General features: G+C 42.1%; 1 protein-coding gene across 1 annotated transcript in view; it reads right to left on the bottom strand.

Annotated features, from left to right (window-relative positions):
- PSMD2 (proteasome 26S subunit ubiquitin receptor, non-ATPase 2) overlaps window positions 1-13,683 on the bottom strand; it is a 38,333-nt gene that overhangs the window by 18,531 nt on the left and 6,119 nt on the right. Inside the window, exons 4-9 of the mRNA XM_070946516.1 lie at window positions 11,273-11,394; window positions 10,880-11,104; window positions 9,498-9,656; window positions 5,124-5,268; window positions 2,203-2,263; window positions 1,048-1,194 (exon numbers count right to left, since the gene is read on the bottom strand). Of these exons, the coding sequence (XP_070802617.1) occupies window positions 1,048-1,194; window positions 2,203-2,263; window positions 5,124-5,268; window positions 9,498-9,656; window positions 10,880-11,104; window positions 11,273-11,394 (859 nt within the window). The remainder of the gene's footprint in view (window positions 1-1,047; window positions 1,195-2,202; window positions 2,264-5,123; window positions 5,269-9,497; window positions 9,657-10,879; window positions 11,105-11,272; window positions 11,395-13,683) is intronic.

Here is a 13,683-nt window from a genome sequence, read left to right as displayed (position 1 = left end):
ATAAAAGGCAATCTGAATCCAAATTTCGAGTCCATCCAGACTCACGATAGCTTTAAGAACACATCCATGCAATTTTTTGGGCAGCACTACACAAATGACCTTCAATTTCTTCTGGCAGAATCATGCCATCCCAGTTCTGGGGTTTCCTGGTGATTTACCATCCTGGTACTAATTAGACCTGACTGACCCTCTTGATTTCTGAGTTCAGGCAAAATCAACTCGTTCTGCCACTTGCTGAGTGACACCAGTGAGTTTCCAGGTGTTGTGGCTCCGTTTCCTGAGCCTGGGCTATCGACAGATGCAGACTCTGAGAGTGAGCGAGAGGAGTTGGCAAGGCCTCCCTCTCCAGGACCCTCCTCTCTGGCAATGCCTCCGGAGGACACCGAAGGCCAAGAGATAGGCCCAGAGCCAAGCACGTCCCCGCAGCCACAGGTGGACAGCGACGAAGGAGATAAGTGCTGGCTGGATCCTTGACAGTGGCACAGGGAGGAGCGTGCGCAGCAGAGGGGAAGGCGTGCCAGAGATTAGCTGAGTCACTGGACCACACCCCACAGGGTATAAATGTGGGTGTGGTGGCCGGTTCAGTTTGTGATGAGCAAAAACTAGAAATAATCCATGATCTCTGTGTTACTGGACTTCTGCCTGCCTTGTTGGACTGCATTTGGACTAATCCTTGTATTGCTGAAACTTTGCCTGCTTTATCGGAATGCTTTCAGTCTAATCTTTGTTTTGTGTGAGTAAAGTCTGAATTGGCAGCTAGCCACTGGGTTGCTGCCAGCTTTATCTTCAAAGACTTTGTCGTGTGGCTTATTAACTCCGGGCCATCTCTGGGGGTGCGTGTGTGGGACGGGGACAGAACACCAGGATCTTAGAAAACAGATCACAGAAGCAGAGTTCTAAATTCTACCCAATAATGAATCCATTGCCAGACAGCATCTCTTGTGAGTGCAAAATTTCCCACTCTGGAGCAAAATGTCTCCACCTTATCCCTTCTCCCCATCCCCCACCCCCACCCACCCCAGTTCTTGGGGTTTTGTCCTCCCTCACCGTGGTCCTTGTTTTTGTAGAGCCACTTGTTGCCATCATCCGTCAGCAGCTTGTCCTGGCCAAAAGCAGCATTCACAAAACCGTTCACAAAGGAGGAAGCCAAATTCATGCGAGCCGAATCCACTTGCGAACCGCTACCGCCAAACCCTGAGGGAGCAGAGAACGCAAGGATGAATGGGTTGCTCCTGCCTCAGATCAGAACTATGAAACATCTGAGCCTGAGTGGCGTAGGATGCTAATGCCTCCTAAGACAGCATTTAACATCCAGCTGCCTGCAATTACTGCGAGTTCAATTCTCCCCAGGCTCAAGGTCGACTCAGCCTTCCATCCTTTCTAAGGTGGGTAAATTGAGGACCCAGTTTGTGGGGGCAATAAGCTGACTTTGTATAAAATATACAAAAAGGATGAAGGCTATTGCTTAACGCATTGTAAGCCGGCCTGAGTCTCCGGAGAAGGGCGGCATATAAATCAAATTAAAAAACAAACAAACAAACAAAAAACATCTGTGCAGTGCCAGAAAGATCGTTTTTAAGAAGCTGCAGCCTAGCCAACACGCTGGCCATCAAAGCAACTACAATGTCACTAGCTGCCCGTTGAATAGTCAAAGTTGCCTGGATTTTGTAATTCGCAAACCATGGGCAAACGGAAGGCTGAGGGTGGGGGAGCAGGGGGGTTGATTTAGAGCAAGGGTGTCAAACTCAAGGCCGGGGGGCCGGATGTGGCCCGTGGGGTACTTAGATGTGGCCTTGGAAACAGTGAAAGACCGGCCTGTGGTGCTTCTGCCAACAAAAACAGGCTCCCGAGCTCCGTTTTCGGCTGCCACAGCCTCCTGCAACCCTCTGTCAGTGAAAATGGAGCTCGGGAGGGCCACACACTGACATGGTGATAATTTTTGTATATCTCGTTTTTTCTATGTGTTTCACTTTACTTCTTTATACTGTAACTGCTATTCTAATAGCAAATCCTTCATAAAAATTGATATAATTTTGGCCACTACTGTATATAGTTAGAACTGCCCCTCTCCATACTCAAATTAAATCCAAATGATGTGAATCAGACTGATGACAAGAGTTGCAACCAACCAAGATATTCCATCAATTTTCTAGTGAACCCAGAGTCAGCAAGGACCTCACTGTTTTAAAGCCCAGCACTTACGGTTATTTTCTAGATGTGTTTTGTAAATGTCATCTGGCACCTTGGGCTCCATGATGTCCAGCTGGAGGCAAAAGAAAGAGTTATCTTTGATGTCTTTAATGTATAAAACAAGTCTTCACCTGATTATTAAATTAATCCACTATCCATGTTTAAAATATATAATGGAATCACAGAATGACCAAACTAGGTGTGATTCACCCCACTTTTAAGTTACCAAAAAAAAAAAAAAAAAACCTAAAATCAGGGTGGATTTGATTTAAATCGAGTTGATTTAAATCACAATTTAAATCATGATTTAAATCACTAGTAAAAAGGCTTGATTTAAATCAACTCGTTTTAAATCATAATTTTTAAAGAGCAACTGTCATCTCTGCTACTCCTTTGACCCACTGTTGACTCACCGATAGTCCCAGTGTTGCAGAATATACAGCCTCATGCTACATAACTAAGCTCCGTTTCATGCTGAATAAACTAAATTATTTATGTATCTTAAATAGAAAACTATCTTACGATAGATTTTTACCCCGAAAGTTTTTTATTAAAATAAATTCGATAAAAATCAAAAAAATCTGATTTTTTTAAAAAAAATCATTGATTTTTATCCACCCTGCCTAAAATGAAGATTAATGCTATTCAAATATAATATATTAAACAAATTCACTTGCAGAATAAGCATACAGTGATAAAGTAATAACTAAGCTCATTTAGATAGCCCACTCAGTCACTTTGAGGAAAACACAACTTTCTTAGAGCTGCCTGTATCTTCCCAGGAGATCACAGCACATCATTTTAAAACCACAGTTTGCGAGAAGTAAGTTGGCTTACTTTATAATTTTTCTGTTACTCAATTCTCAAGTAATTGCCCTCCACTTTTCAACCAATGCAATTAGGGAAAATTTGTGGAAAAATGAGTTTTAAGGGGCTATCAGTAGCATAAGAATCTCAAGTTCCCTGCAGTGTTGGATGAATGCCCAAATCAAAGGAAAGGTTTACTGAAAACCAGAAAAAAAGTCTTTTTCTTTTTTTACTCTTGCTGAACACAGATGCCCTGCTGAGCATTTCTGTTCATTAGAAATGCAAAACATGTTGACTTTGAAATGTTATGATTTTGAAAGAACTCTTTCAAAGTTAAACCAGGTTGTTCTGACCTTGCTGGAAATATTTTGAGCTGAACTTCGCTGTTTTACATTCAGAGTGCTTCTGGTATCTCGGTAATGTTGCCAGAACATTCCAGGTGAGCTCAGAACAGCTCTTCCAAGGAACTGTTTTGAATTCAAAATGTTTTGCACCCTGCTTGCAAAGAGTGGTCACAAAAAGGGTTAGAATCAAATAACTGATCACCCCACACAAGTATACGGAGATGAAAAAAGACTCCATGACTGCAAATCCTGTTTTATCTGTAACTGAAATTTAGAAATGGGGACAGGTATTGGCAATCTCAAGATGCCATTTTTTACACTAAATTGTCCAGATAGCATTTAATGTCAAATAATCAGCCTTGACTGTTAGAAGAGGTGAGAGCAGAGAAATGGTACGTAAGTAGACCAGCACTAATTTCAAATATTTAAACACACGCTCAGCATTCCTAAGAAAACAATGCAGCACCAGTGTTTAATTCCGACTGCAGTGTAGCCACAAATTTCTTCAGCCCAAGACATTTTCCATTTCAAAAGTTTTTATTATATACAGTATTTAGTTTCTGAGCACTTGGTTCCAAAAACTAGATGACAACACAACCAACTTTATTATATCTCACAGTTTAAATGCTAAATGTCTTAGCTGGCTTACAATGAAATATACAAAATATATTTAGAACTGCAATCTTTAAGCTTCATTCTACCCAGATAATTTCAATGCAACATATTTAGCTGAGCGGTTTGTATCATGAACAAGTTTTAACCTCTATACTCCTTTTTACGATTTGCTAAATCTTTCCAGATTCTAATTACATTTGCATGCCACTGCGTCATTCAATATCCTGATTGTTGAAAACAAGATAGATTCTAGTAACATATTCAGGTTAAAACCAAAACATGAAAAGAACCCACAGCAAAATTGATACGTTGAAAAACCTTCCATGCCTGAGAACTGATTAAAATTCATCCTTGCATCAAATGAAAAACAGTGAAAACATCCACGCAAATGTTCAATCTGGCTTAAATTTGAGTAAGTAATACAGTCAGTCCTTGTTTAGCAACTACAGTTGGGACAACACACTTGGTTGTTAAGCAAAGCGGCTGCTAAGTGAAAGAGCAACTGTGCTTGTGATCGTATTTCAGCTTTTCTTTGCATTACAGACCTGCAAAGATCGTAAATGTGAGGACTTGGGTCATAAAAGTACTCTCTAACCACCATTTTAACTATGAACGGTGGCTAAATGAAACAGTCACTAAGCAAGTCCGACCTGTGTTATTCCTTAACATTTGACCTTCTTTTCAAAAATATAATGACCATTGTGAAAATATATATATATAAGGAAATAAACTGAGAGTATCGGCAGGCTGCATTCTCAGCTCGTTTGCCACAGTAGATGGTACTAAGATGCAAAATAATGCTATAGGATGGGGATAAGGAGGCATTTCTTAAAATTAAGCCAGATTGCTTGAAAAGCTTTCCCAGGAGTTTATATCTGACTTGTCATTCTGACTGAACATTTATCCCTTGCCTTGTTCTAAATCAGGGGTGTCAAACTGGCATTGTCACGGAGTAGTCACATGATGTATCCCAACTTTTTTCCACTTCGCTAAACCGGGCATGGGCATGGCCAGCGGGTGACGCATCCAGCCCATGGGCCATGAGTTTGACACCCCTGTTGTAAATGGACCTTCCGCAAGTCATTTCCACACACTGCTCCTTTTTCAAGATTCAAAATCCTACTAGGGAAAAAAACAACCACTTTGTGATAGTGCGAGAGAACTTACTTCCCTAGCCAAGGCCAGAAAATTACTGTTGAGCTGGACGTTGGACATGATCTCTGTAAGATCCTCGTATTCTTCGACATCCTCACTTAGCTCCAGAAAGACTCCGTGGCGGCCCAGCATGAAGGCCATTTGCTTCTGAACCACTCTGCAAAAAAAAAAAAAAAAAAGCAAACAAAATAATTAGCTAGAGTGGACTGTAAGATGATGGAGTCAAACTGTCGTGTATTAAATCTCAGCAATATCCTGTTGGTGGCCTTCATTTTTTTTTTTTTTTTTTTTTTTGTTAAGAGCCTGTGCTTTGCAGGAGTAACAGCATCCCCCAGAGGGATGGATGGGGCTCAGTCTTCCAGGGTTTCCAAAATAGCAATAGCATTTGTGTCAGGGCGCTGATTAATCCCATTCTGCCTTTGGGATAATCGCACCTTGATTAAGAGGGGTGGATCGATTTCCTTGCCAGCATACTTTAAGAAAACAAACCCGAAGACATATCTTCTAAGAAAAACTCAGTTATTTGTTATAAAGAAAATAAAACATCTTACTAATCTAATAGTTACATTTTTGATAAAGTTCGTGCCGGCCACCTCTCTGTGGTCGGACTTCTTGGCAGGAGAAGAAAAGAGTGTGAAGGAATGTAGGTGGAGAGACATGCGCAGTTTAGCTTACTGATAAGGATTCTTGGCAAGCTACGGAAAGTCTGATAGTCCAGCTGAGTCTGAGAGCTCAGCTGGTAAATAAAAAAACGCAGTGACAACTTAAGACTTACATACCACTTTACAGCCCTCTCTAAGCGGTTTACAGAGTCAGCCTCTTGCCCCCAACAATCTGGATCCTCATTTTACCCACCTCGGAAGGATGGAAGGCTGAGTCAATCTTGAACCTGGTGAGATTCGAACTGCCAAATTGCAGACAGCTGGCAGTCAGCAGAAGTTAGGGTGAGGGTTAAATCCCTTAAAACCTAATTTTGCTCGCAGGGGAGGGCTGTATTTTAATGGCTGTTTTTAGTCCAGATTCATGTTTTTAATTAACTTAGCAATGGATTCTGTAAGCAGCCCAGAGCCTGCTAAAGTAGGCAGTCATAATAAATGTCATCAAATAAGTAAGATATCCCATCTCAGGAAGATGATCATGATTATTGATAACGTTGGCAGGTTTCACTGAAAGTTACTGTTCCTCACCCTAGTTTCCAAACATTGAGCATTATCAATTTCAATTAAGCAACATTTTAATTTCCCCTAGAAGTTTGTAATATTGGTCCTGGATGATCAATTTTGGACTATTATTTACGATTCATTGTTTTATTTTGTACATCTATTGCTTCTATTCTGGAATGAAAGCCTGGTACTTAACAGAGGTTCTAAATCGAGTCCTCATAATTCTTTCTGGTCATTGTAGATGGAGTCAAATTATTAAAGAGATAACTGGAAATATGTGAAGCTTTGACATAGTCATGTTCAGATTCCTTCTTCGTAGAAGATTGTGTTCCCCGTTAAAAAAGAGAGAAAAAGTATGAATAGCAGTAGCACTTAAGATTTATATACTGCTTCAGTGTTTTACAGCCCTCTCTAAGCAGTTTATAGAGTCAGCATATTCCCCCCCACCCAATCAATCTGGGTCCTCGATTTACCGACCTTAGTAAACCATGAAAGGCTGAGCCATCCTTCCATAGTTGGTAAAATGAGGAGCCAGATAATAAACATAACATGTATGGATTACTGCAACATGGGGCTGTCCTTCAAAACCATTCGGAAGCTAAAACTGGTCCAAATGCAGTGGTGTAGACAATATTACTATTATTATGAGTATTTATTGTTTTAATCTTTTATTGGCTTTTGGTGCTTGCAAGTCGCCCACAGTCACTTCTAGGTGAGATGGGAGTCAAGGAGGGCTAATAAATATTTTTTTATAAAAAAAAAACGATGTCTGCCCATGTATCTTCCTCCTTCTTTTTGAGTTGCACTGGTTGCTAGTTGAATTCTGGCTACAATTCAAGGTGCTGATGATCATCTATAAAGCCCTGCATGGCATAGGGCCTGTTGTCTGAAAGACAGCCAATGAATCAAGCCGAGATGGCAGGCTCCGGGTTGCCGCAAGCAAGCAGTCAGGATCTTAGGCAGCCTGCTGTCTCTCTTGCAGCATCTGCCCTTTTGAAACTGCATCCTTCAGGCAATTCTGTAGGGCTCCCATCGTTCCAGAAGTCCTTGAAAACATCTCTGCTGCTCCAGGCCTGGAGGTAAAATGGATGCTGAGTCTTCATTCATTTTTGCTGGTTCAGGACATGTTTAGTGGCTTTAGTCTTCCAACTGCACTTTTTAAAAAAAATATATTTGGAAAGCTTGTAAAAACTCCCCGTCTTTCAACGGTCAAGGTTATAAAATGCGGCAAAATTTACTTAACTGTCCAGCTTAGAAAAAAAAGTAATTTTATCTCAGCTGTGGTCATAAGTTGAGGACTACCTGGTTCTCCCCTTCCTGATGTGGTCCCAGAATAACAGAGTTGGGAAGGGACCTTGGAGGTCTTCTAGTACAGGAAACCCTATACCAGGGGCGTCAAACTCAAGGCCTGGGGGGGGGGGGATGCAGCCCACATGGTGCTTAGATCTGGTCTGCGTGGCTGCCCTAGAAACAACCAAGGACTGGCCCGCGGTGCCTCTGCCAGTGAAAACAGAACTCGGCTGCGCAAGAGGCCACTGCAGCTGAAAACGGAGCTTGAGAGCCCATTTTCTCTGGCAAAGCACTCAGGCCTCCATAGGCGTTCCCGACACGAGTGATGTCAAGCTGGTCACACCCATCCTGGCCATGCCCCCCCCCCCAGCCCCCAGAGGTCAAACACAACCTTGATGCAGCCCGCAATGAAATCAAGCGTTTGACACCCCTGTCCTATACCATTCCAGACAAATGGTTGTCCAATCTCTTCTTAAAAACTTCCAGTGTTGGAGCATTCACAACTTCTGGAGGCAAGCGGTTCCACCGATTAATTGTTCTCGCTGTCAGGAAATTTCTCCTTAGTTCTAGGTTGCTTCTCTCCTTGATTAGTTTCGATCCATTGTTTCTTGTCTTGCCTTCAGGTGCTTTGGCTTGGCTCCCTTCTTTGTGGCAGCCCCTCAGATATCACTGCTCTCATGCCACCCCTAGTCCTTCTTTTCATTAGTAGCAATAGCACTTGTACTTATATACCACTTCATAGTACTTTACAGCCCTCTCTAAGCTGTTTTACAGAGTCAGCCTATTGCCCCCAACAATCTGGGTCCTCATTTTACTGACATTGGAAGGATGGAAGGCTGAGTCAACCTTGAGCTGGTCAGAATCGAACTGCCAAATTGCTTGTGGCCAGCAGTCAACAGAAGTAGCCTGCAGTACTGCAGTCTAACCATTGCTCCACTGTGGCTCTTAAGCTAGACATACCCAATTCCTGCAATCGTTCTTCATGTGTTTTATCCTCCAGCCCCCTAATCATCTTTGTAGCTCTTCTCTGCACTCTTTCTAGAGTCTCAGCATCTTTTTTTTTTTTGAAAAATGTTTTTTATTTATTTTAGACATAAAACATATCTTTTTAGAGCAAAAGTTTGATCCGGTATAAAATAAGCATAGGTTCCAAATTTCATCCATTACCATCTTAAAGAAGAAAAAGTTAAAAAAAATTAAAAAAAAGTTCTAAACCCAATTTTCCATTCAATCTAACATTTTGTTCTAACATTTAACATTCTATTAAGTATCACCCTTAATCTTAAATTCCAAATCTAGACAGCTTTTTATAATATTCATTTATCATTTTAACAATCAGTATTTCATATATTTCCCTTACTTCAAAGACCCAAATTCAATCAGTATTTCTTCAAAATTGCATCTAAAAACCAACACGAAGTATTTTATTCCTCTTTTACAAACATTTCAAAATCAATTTAAACTTTAAAACTAACTTCTACGATATCTCCTTCACTCCGCCTAGGTTTATTTTTAACTGGATTACAGCTTAATTAGCTGATTTCCAGGGATGCTTCCCTCCACTCCTAACCTTGTTTAATAACTGGATCATAGTTTGGTTTTAACTGCTCTCCAACATTTTCTCCTCCACTCCTCCTAGGTTTATTTTTAGCTGGATAACGGCTTAATCAGCTGTTTTCCAGGGATGCTTCCCTCCACTCCTTACCTTATATTTAACTGGTTCAGTTTGGCTCTAACTGCTTCCCGGCATTGTCTCCCCTACTCCAGCATCTTTTTTTATATACATGTGAATCAAAGGGTGTGTCAACCCTCAAGTTGGCTGGACTGTGGCTTGTCTTTGGACAAGGCTCTAGACTTAACGATTCTCAGTTCACCTAACCCTGAATCCTGTGGATCTGTCCACAGCACCCCAATTCTAAAGAGCACTACTTACACATCTTTGCAGGAAATGAAGATGTTTTCTGCCAGTTCCATGTCATTCAGCATGAGGGCCAAACGCAGGGCTTCAGGGTAACGATTGAACTTGCGGAAGATGCTAAGGGCACAACGAAGCAGGGCAGAATTCTCTGGCTCGGGAACATAGCTCACACAGCTTGAAAAATAAAAAAGGGAGAGGCAGAAAATGAAGTTGGTTAGCCGTTAGCCAACTGTTCCATTTTTCACAAATGTTACACAGTCCTTTGGGGTAGCTCCCCAAACCTTAGTGTGACCATCAGTCCCTGCTGTCAAATTAAAGTTTTCAATATGCGATGGGGAAAATCAAACTCGTGAAAAATATCCTGTAGATGGGCTGGAAGAGAAACAAATAATCACCATGTGCACATTGAGGCATACGGGAGCCACAATTTTGTCATGACCATCATGGAAGAGTTAAAAGCAGACAGAAATCCTACTGAACAGCAAATATAGAAGTTATCTAAATTGGGAATTGGTTCCTTTAAGGCGGGGAGTGGGGAAAGCATTTTGTAAAATGATGAGCTGGTTGATAAATTTTAGAATTATGGCTGGTTATACCTTTCTTATCAGATTCAGGTGAATTTCAGCACAAAAGACACTTTTTTTTTTTTTGCATGTGTAAATGAATGCAAGCCTGTCACAATCAATCAGAATTTGGACTCTGAATACCCTACATCAGGGATTCCCAATCTTGGCAACTTTAAGACGCGTGGACTTCAACTCCCAGAATTCCCCAGCCAGCATGGCTGGCTGGAGAATTCTGGGAGTTGAAGTCCACGTGTCTTAAATTTGCCAAGATTTGGAAACACTGCCCTACACTTAAGGTCCTGCATTTCTTTGCAACAATTCTTTGTCATATTGGACTGCCTCAGTAGAATGACAGTTTCTTATTCTATTATTTCTGAGTGCTATTCTGAATTCCACACTTAAAGAAGAAATTTGGTTCAAAAGCTAAGAGAGAAAAAGGTCCATTTGGATTTTAGAAGAATAAGATAGGAGGGAACTGGAAACATTATAGTTCTGAGCAGGTGGAGGGGTGGATAGCACTCTTCATGAATCTGAAAAGATAGCAGACAGAAGAAGATTAAGATCTGTTCTGCATTGTTTCAGAGTCCAGAAAAAGAATAAAGGATATGAGTAACAGGAATGAAATTTCCAATTAAGCCGGGGGGGTGGGGACTTTGGTAATTGAACCATAGAACTAATTATGGAGAGAAATTTGGTTTGGATAGCCACTGACCATGAATGTTTTAATCAGGATTTTTGTGTTCATCCAAGGATTGGTATCAATGGCCTAATTCAGCCTTGCCAACTCTTATGAATTGAACTCCACGAATCCAGAAAGTACAGTTCCTTCACCTGGTCAAATAGAGACAAACTTTGGCATAGGCATTGTCGTCAATATATTCCTCCAGCATATCCATCTGCTCAATTTCCATCAGCAAATCACAGGCCTCGTGCTCAGCATTATGGGCCATGTTGTACGGCACAATCTCCTTCACAAGAGTTAGAAGTGTGTCCTTCTGGGTCTTGTCTGCCTCGTCAATTTCCTGCCACTCCTTGGCGACTTCGCCTGCTAGATGCCTGCAGCGGCAACGGAAGAGAAATAGCATGATTTTAAAATAAAACAAAACAGTATGTCATTTTTTTTTTCTCACTTAACATAAATCTGGGGCTCAGTTGCAGTCGTAAGTGGAGGATTACCTGTATTACTAATTTCTAGATCATCAAACATCTCAGCTTGCTCCTTACCTCACGTACTCATGTCCCCAGGAAGCTAAAGGTTCCTGAGACCCCACCAACCGATATTTCAGACACTCTCGCTCTCCACTCATTGTCATGGCCAGAACGGATATAATGTCCGCGGCAAAACGCTGTAAGAAGAAAAATAAATGTTAAAAGACTGTATTGAACATCATCTCTGGCTAAAACTTCTTAAAACAAAAAGATAGCAACATCACTTTGTGTTAGACTTTACAGCCTGCCTGAATAAATAACAATATTTCAATTCAGAATCTTCAGGGATGGCTACAGATAGTCTTAGATTTACAAACATTTTTTTGTACATTCTGCTAAACAAATAACTCCCTCAACACTGTCAAACTATTCACTAAGTCTGCATTACTATTACTATTAGTCTTCTCATTGTGCCTATCACCCATCTCCTCCCACTTATAACTGTAACTGTGTTGCTTGTATCCTTACGATTTATATTGAGTTTCCTAGTATGACTTGATTGCTTATTTGTACCCTATGACTATTACTAAGTGTTGTATCTTTTTATTCTTAACGAATGTACACTCCTTATGTACACTGAGAGCATGTGCACCAAAGACGAATTCCTTGTGTGTCCAATCACACTTGGCCAATAAAGAATTCTATTCTATTTAGTGACGGTTTGAAGTTACAACAGCACTGAAAAACTGACTTATGACCGGTGTTCAACACTGATGACTGTTGCAGCATCTCCATGGTCACGTCATCAAAATCCAGGGGTTTGGCAACTGGCATGTATTTATGGCCCAGGATCATGTGATCACTATTGGTAATCTTCCCAGCTGGCTTCCGACAAGTAAAATCAATGATGGAAGCCAGATTTGCTTAATGACATGATTGACAACTGCCATGATTCGCTTAACAACTGTGGGGCACAAAAGGTTGTAAAATGGGACAAAGCTCACTGAGCAATGGAACCTTTGGGCTCAATTGTGGTCATAAGTCAAGGACTACCTGTACACAACATTAAGAACGTTCTCTCCTAACATAAAGATGCTATTGGCTTTTTCATGCTAAAAAACCCTCCATGTCTTCCTGGGCCCCCCTTCTCAAAGGAAGGAGCAACACAGTCCCTCTCCTTATTACTGTATTTTTCGGACTATAAGATGCACTGGAGTATAAGATGCACCAAGATTTTGAAGAAGAAAACAAGGGGGAAAAGGTTTTTGCCCTCCCCGGCCCCCAGGAGCACTCTGCAGGCCTCCCAAACCCTCTGTGTGTCCCGTTTTTGGGAAAAATGGGACGCGCAGAAGGCTTGGGAGGCCTGCAGAGTGCTCCTGGGGGCCGGGGAGGGCAAAAACACGACACGTGGGGGGTTTGGGAGGCCAAAAATGGTTCCATTTGGTGTATAAGACGCACCAACATTTCCACCCTCTTTTGGGGGGTGGGGGGGGAGGAAGTGTGTCTTATACTCCGAAAAGTACGGTAATGTCCTCTTATAACCCAACTATAACAGGAAGTTTTTAATTCACATTGGAGGAGCCCTCGTGGGTTCCATATCATCTGCCACCCATTTTTATTTTCTTCCTAGCAAGGGCAGGGCCTGCTTTTTTCAGCTCAACTTGAGTGTTGATCCATTGATTGTGAAAGGAATGGACCCACCGGCTTGTCAACCAAGCTCGATGGGGGCTTGGGAGAGAGTGACAGTTGGGACTAGTCACCCAACTGGCTTTAATTGCCTAAGGTGGGACTAGAACTCAGAGTCTCCCAGGTACTAGCCTGTAGCCAAACTGGCTCTCATTTGCCACTCAGTTAATGTTCTGCTAGTTTGCTTGTTTGTTTAGAAAATTTATATTGGTGCCTACTCTCACATGGCGACTCAAGGCAGCTTGCAAGGATATAAAAGCACAATATAAAAGAAAAAAATAAAAATAACAGAATAGCAACCCCCACTCTCTCACCCCGGCAACGGCACACACATTCATACCAGCCATTTAATGGGCTCCATCCCGCTCTGGGTTCCCCAGGCCCACATCTTCAAGGCCTTCTGAAAGAGTGTCGAAGTGGGGACCAGTCTAATCTCTGGGGGGATGATATTCCAGAGTAAGGGAGCCACCATGGAGAAGGCCCTTCTTCTGGGTCCCACCAGATGTACCTCCTTAGGGGCGGGACCTGAAACATTCCTCGCCTCTCCACTCTAGTGGGTCGGGTACATGTGACCGGCAAGAGATGTTCCTGTTGTGGCCCGCTGGTGGCCAGCGGAGCTGGCAGCAAAGTCGGACAGTGAGGAGGTTGGGGAGGAACATGGGCCAGTCCTGGAGTCTGGGGAAGGCTTGGAAGAGGGCTCTGCATTGGAGGCAGAGAGGGGGCCAGGACCATCTGGTAGTTATGTGCTGCCTCCGGAATCTGACATTAGCGAGGCAGAAGAACAGTGTGAGCCTGTTCCC

Source organism: Pituophis catenifer, unplaced genomic scaffold, assembly GCF_029215685.1.
Source record: "Pituophis catenifer annectens isolate HBS135680 unplaced genomic scaffold, rPitCat1.0.hap2 SCAF_6, whole genome shotgun sequence".
NCBI lineage: Eukaryota > Metazoa > Chordata > Lepidosauria > Squamata > Colubridae > Pituophis > Pituophis catenifer.
The sequence above is the reverse complement of the archived record's forward strand: the minus strand, read 5'-3'. Positions and strand labels throughout refer to the sequence as shown.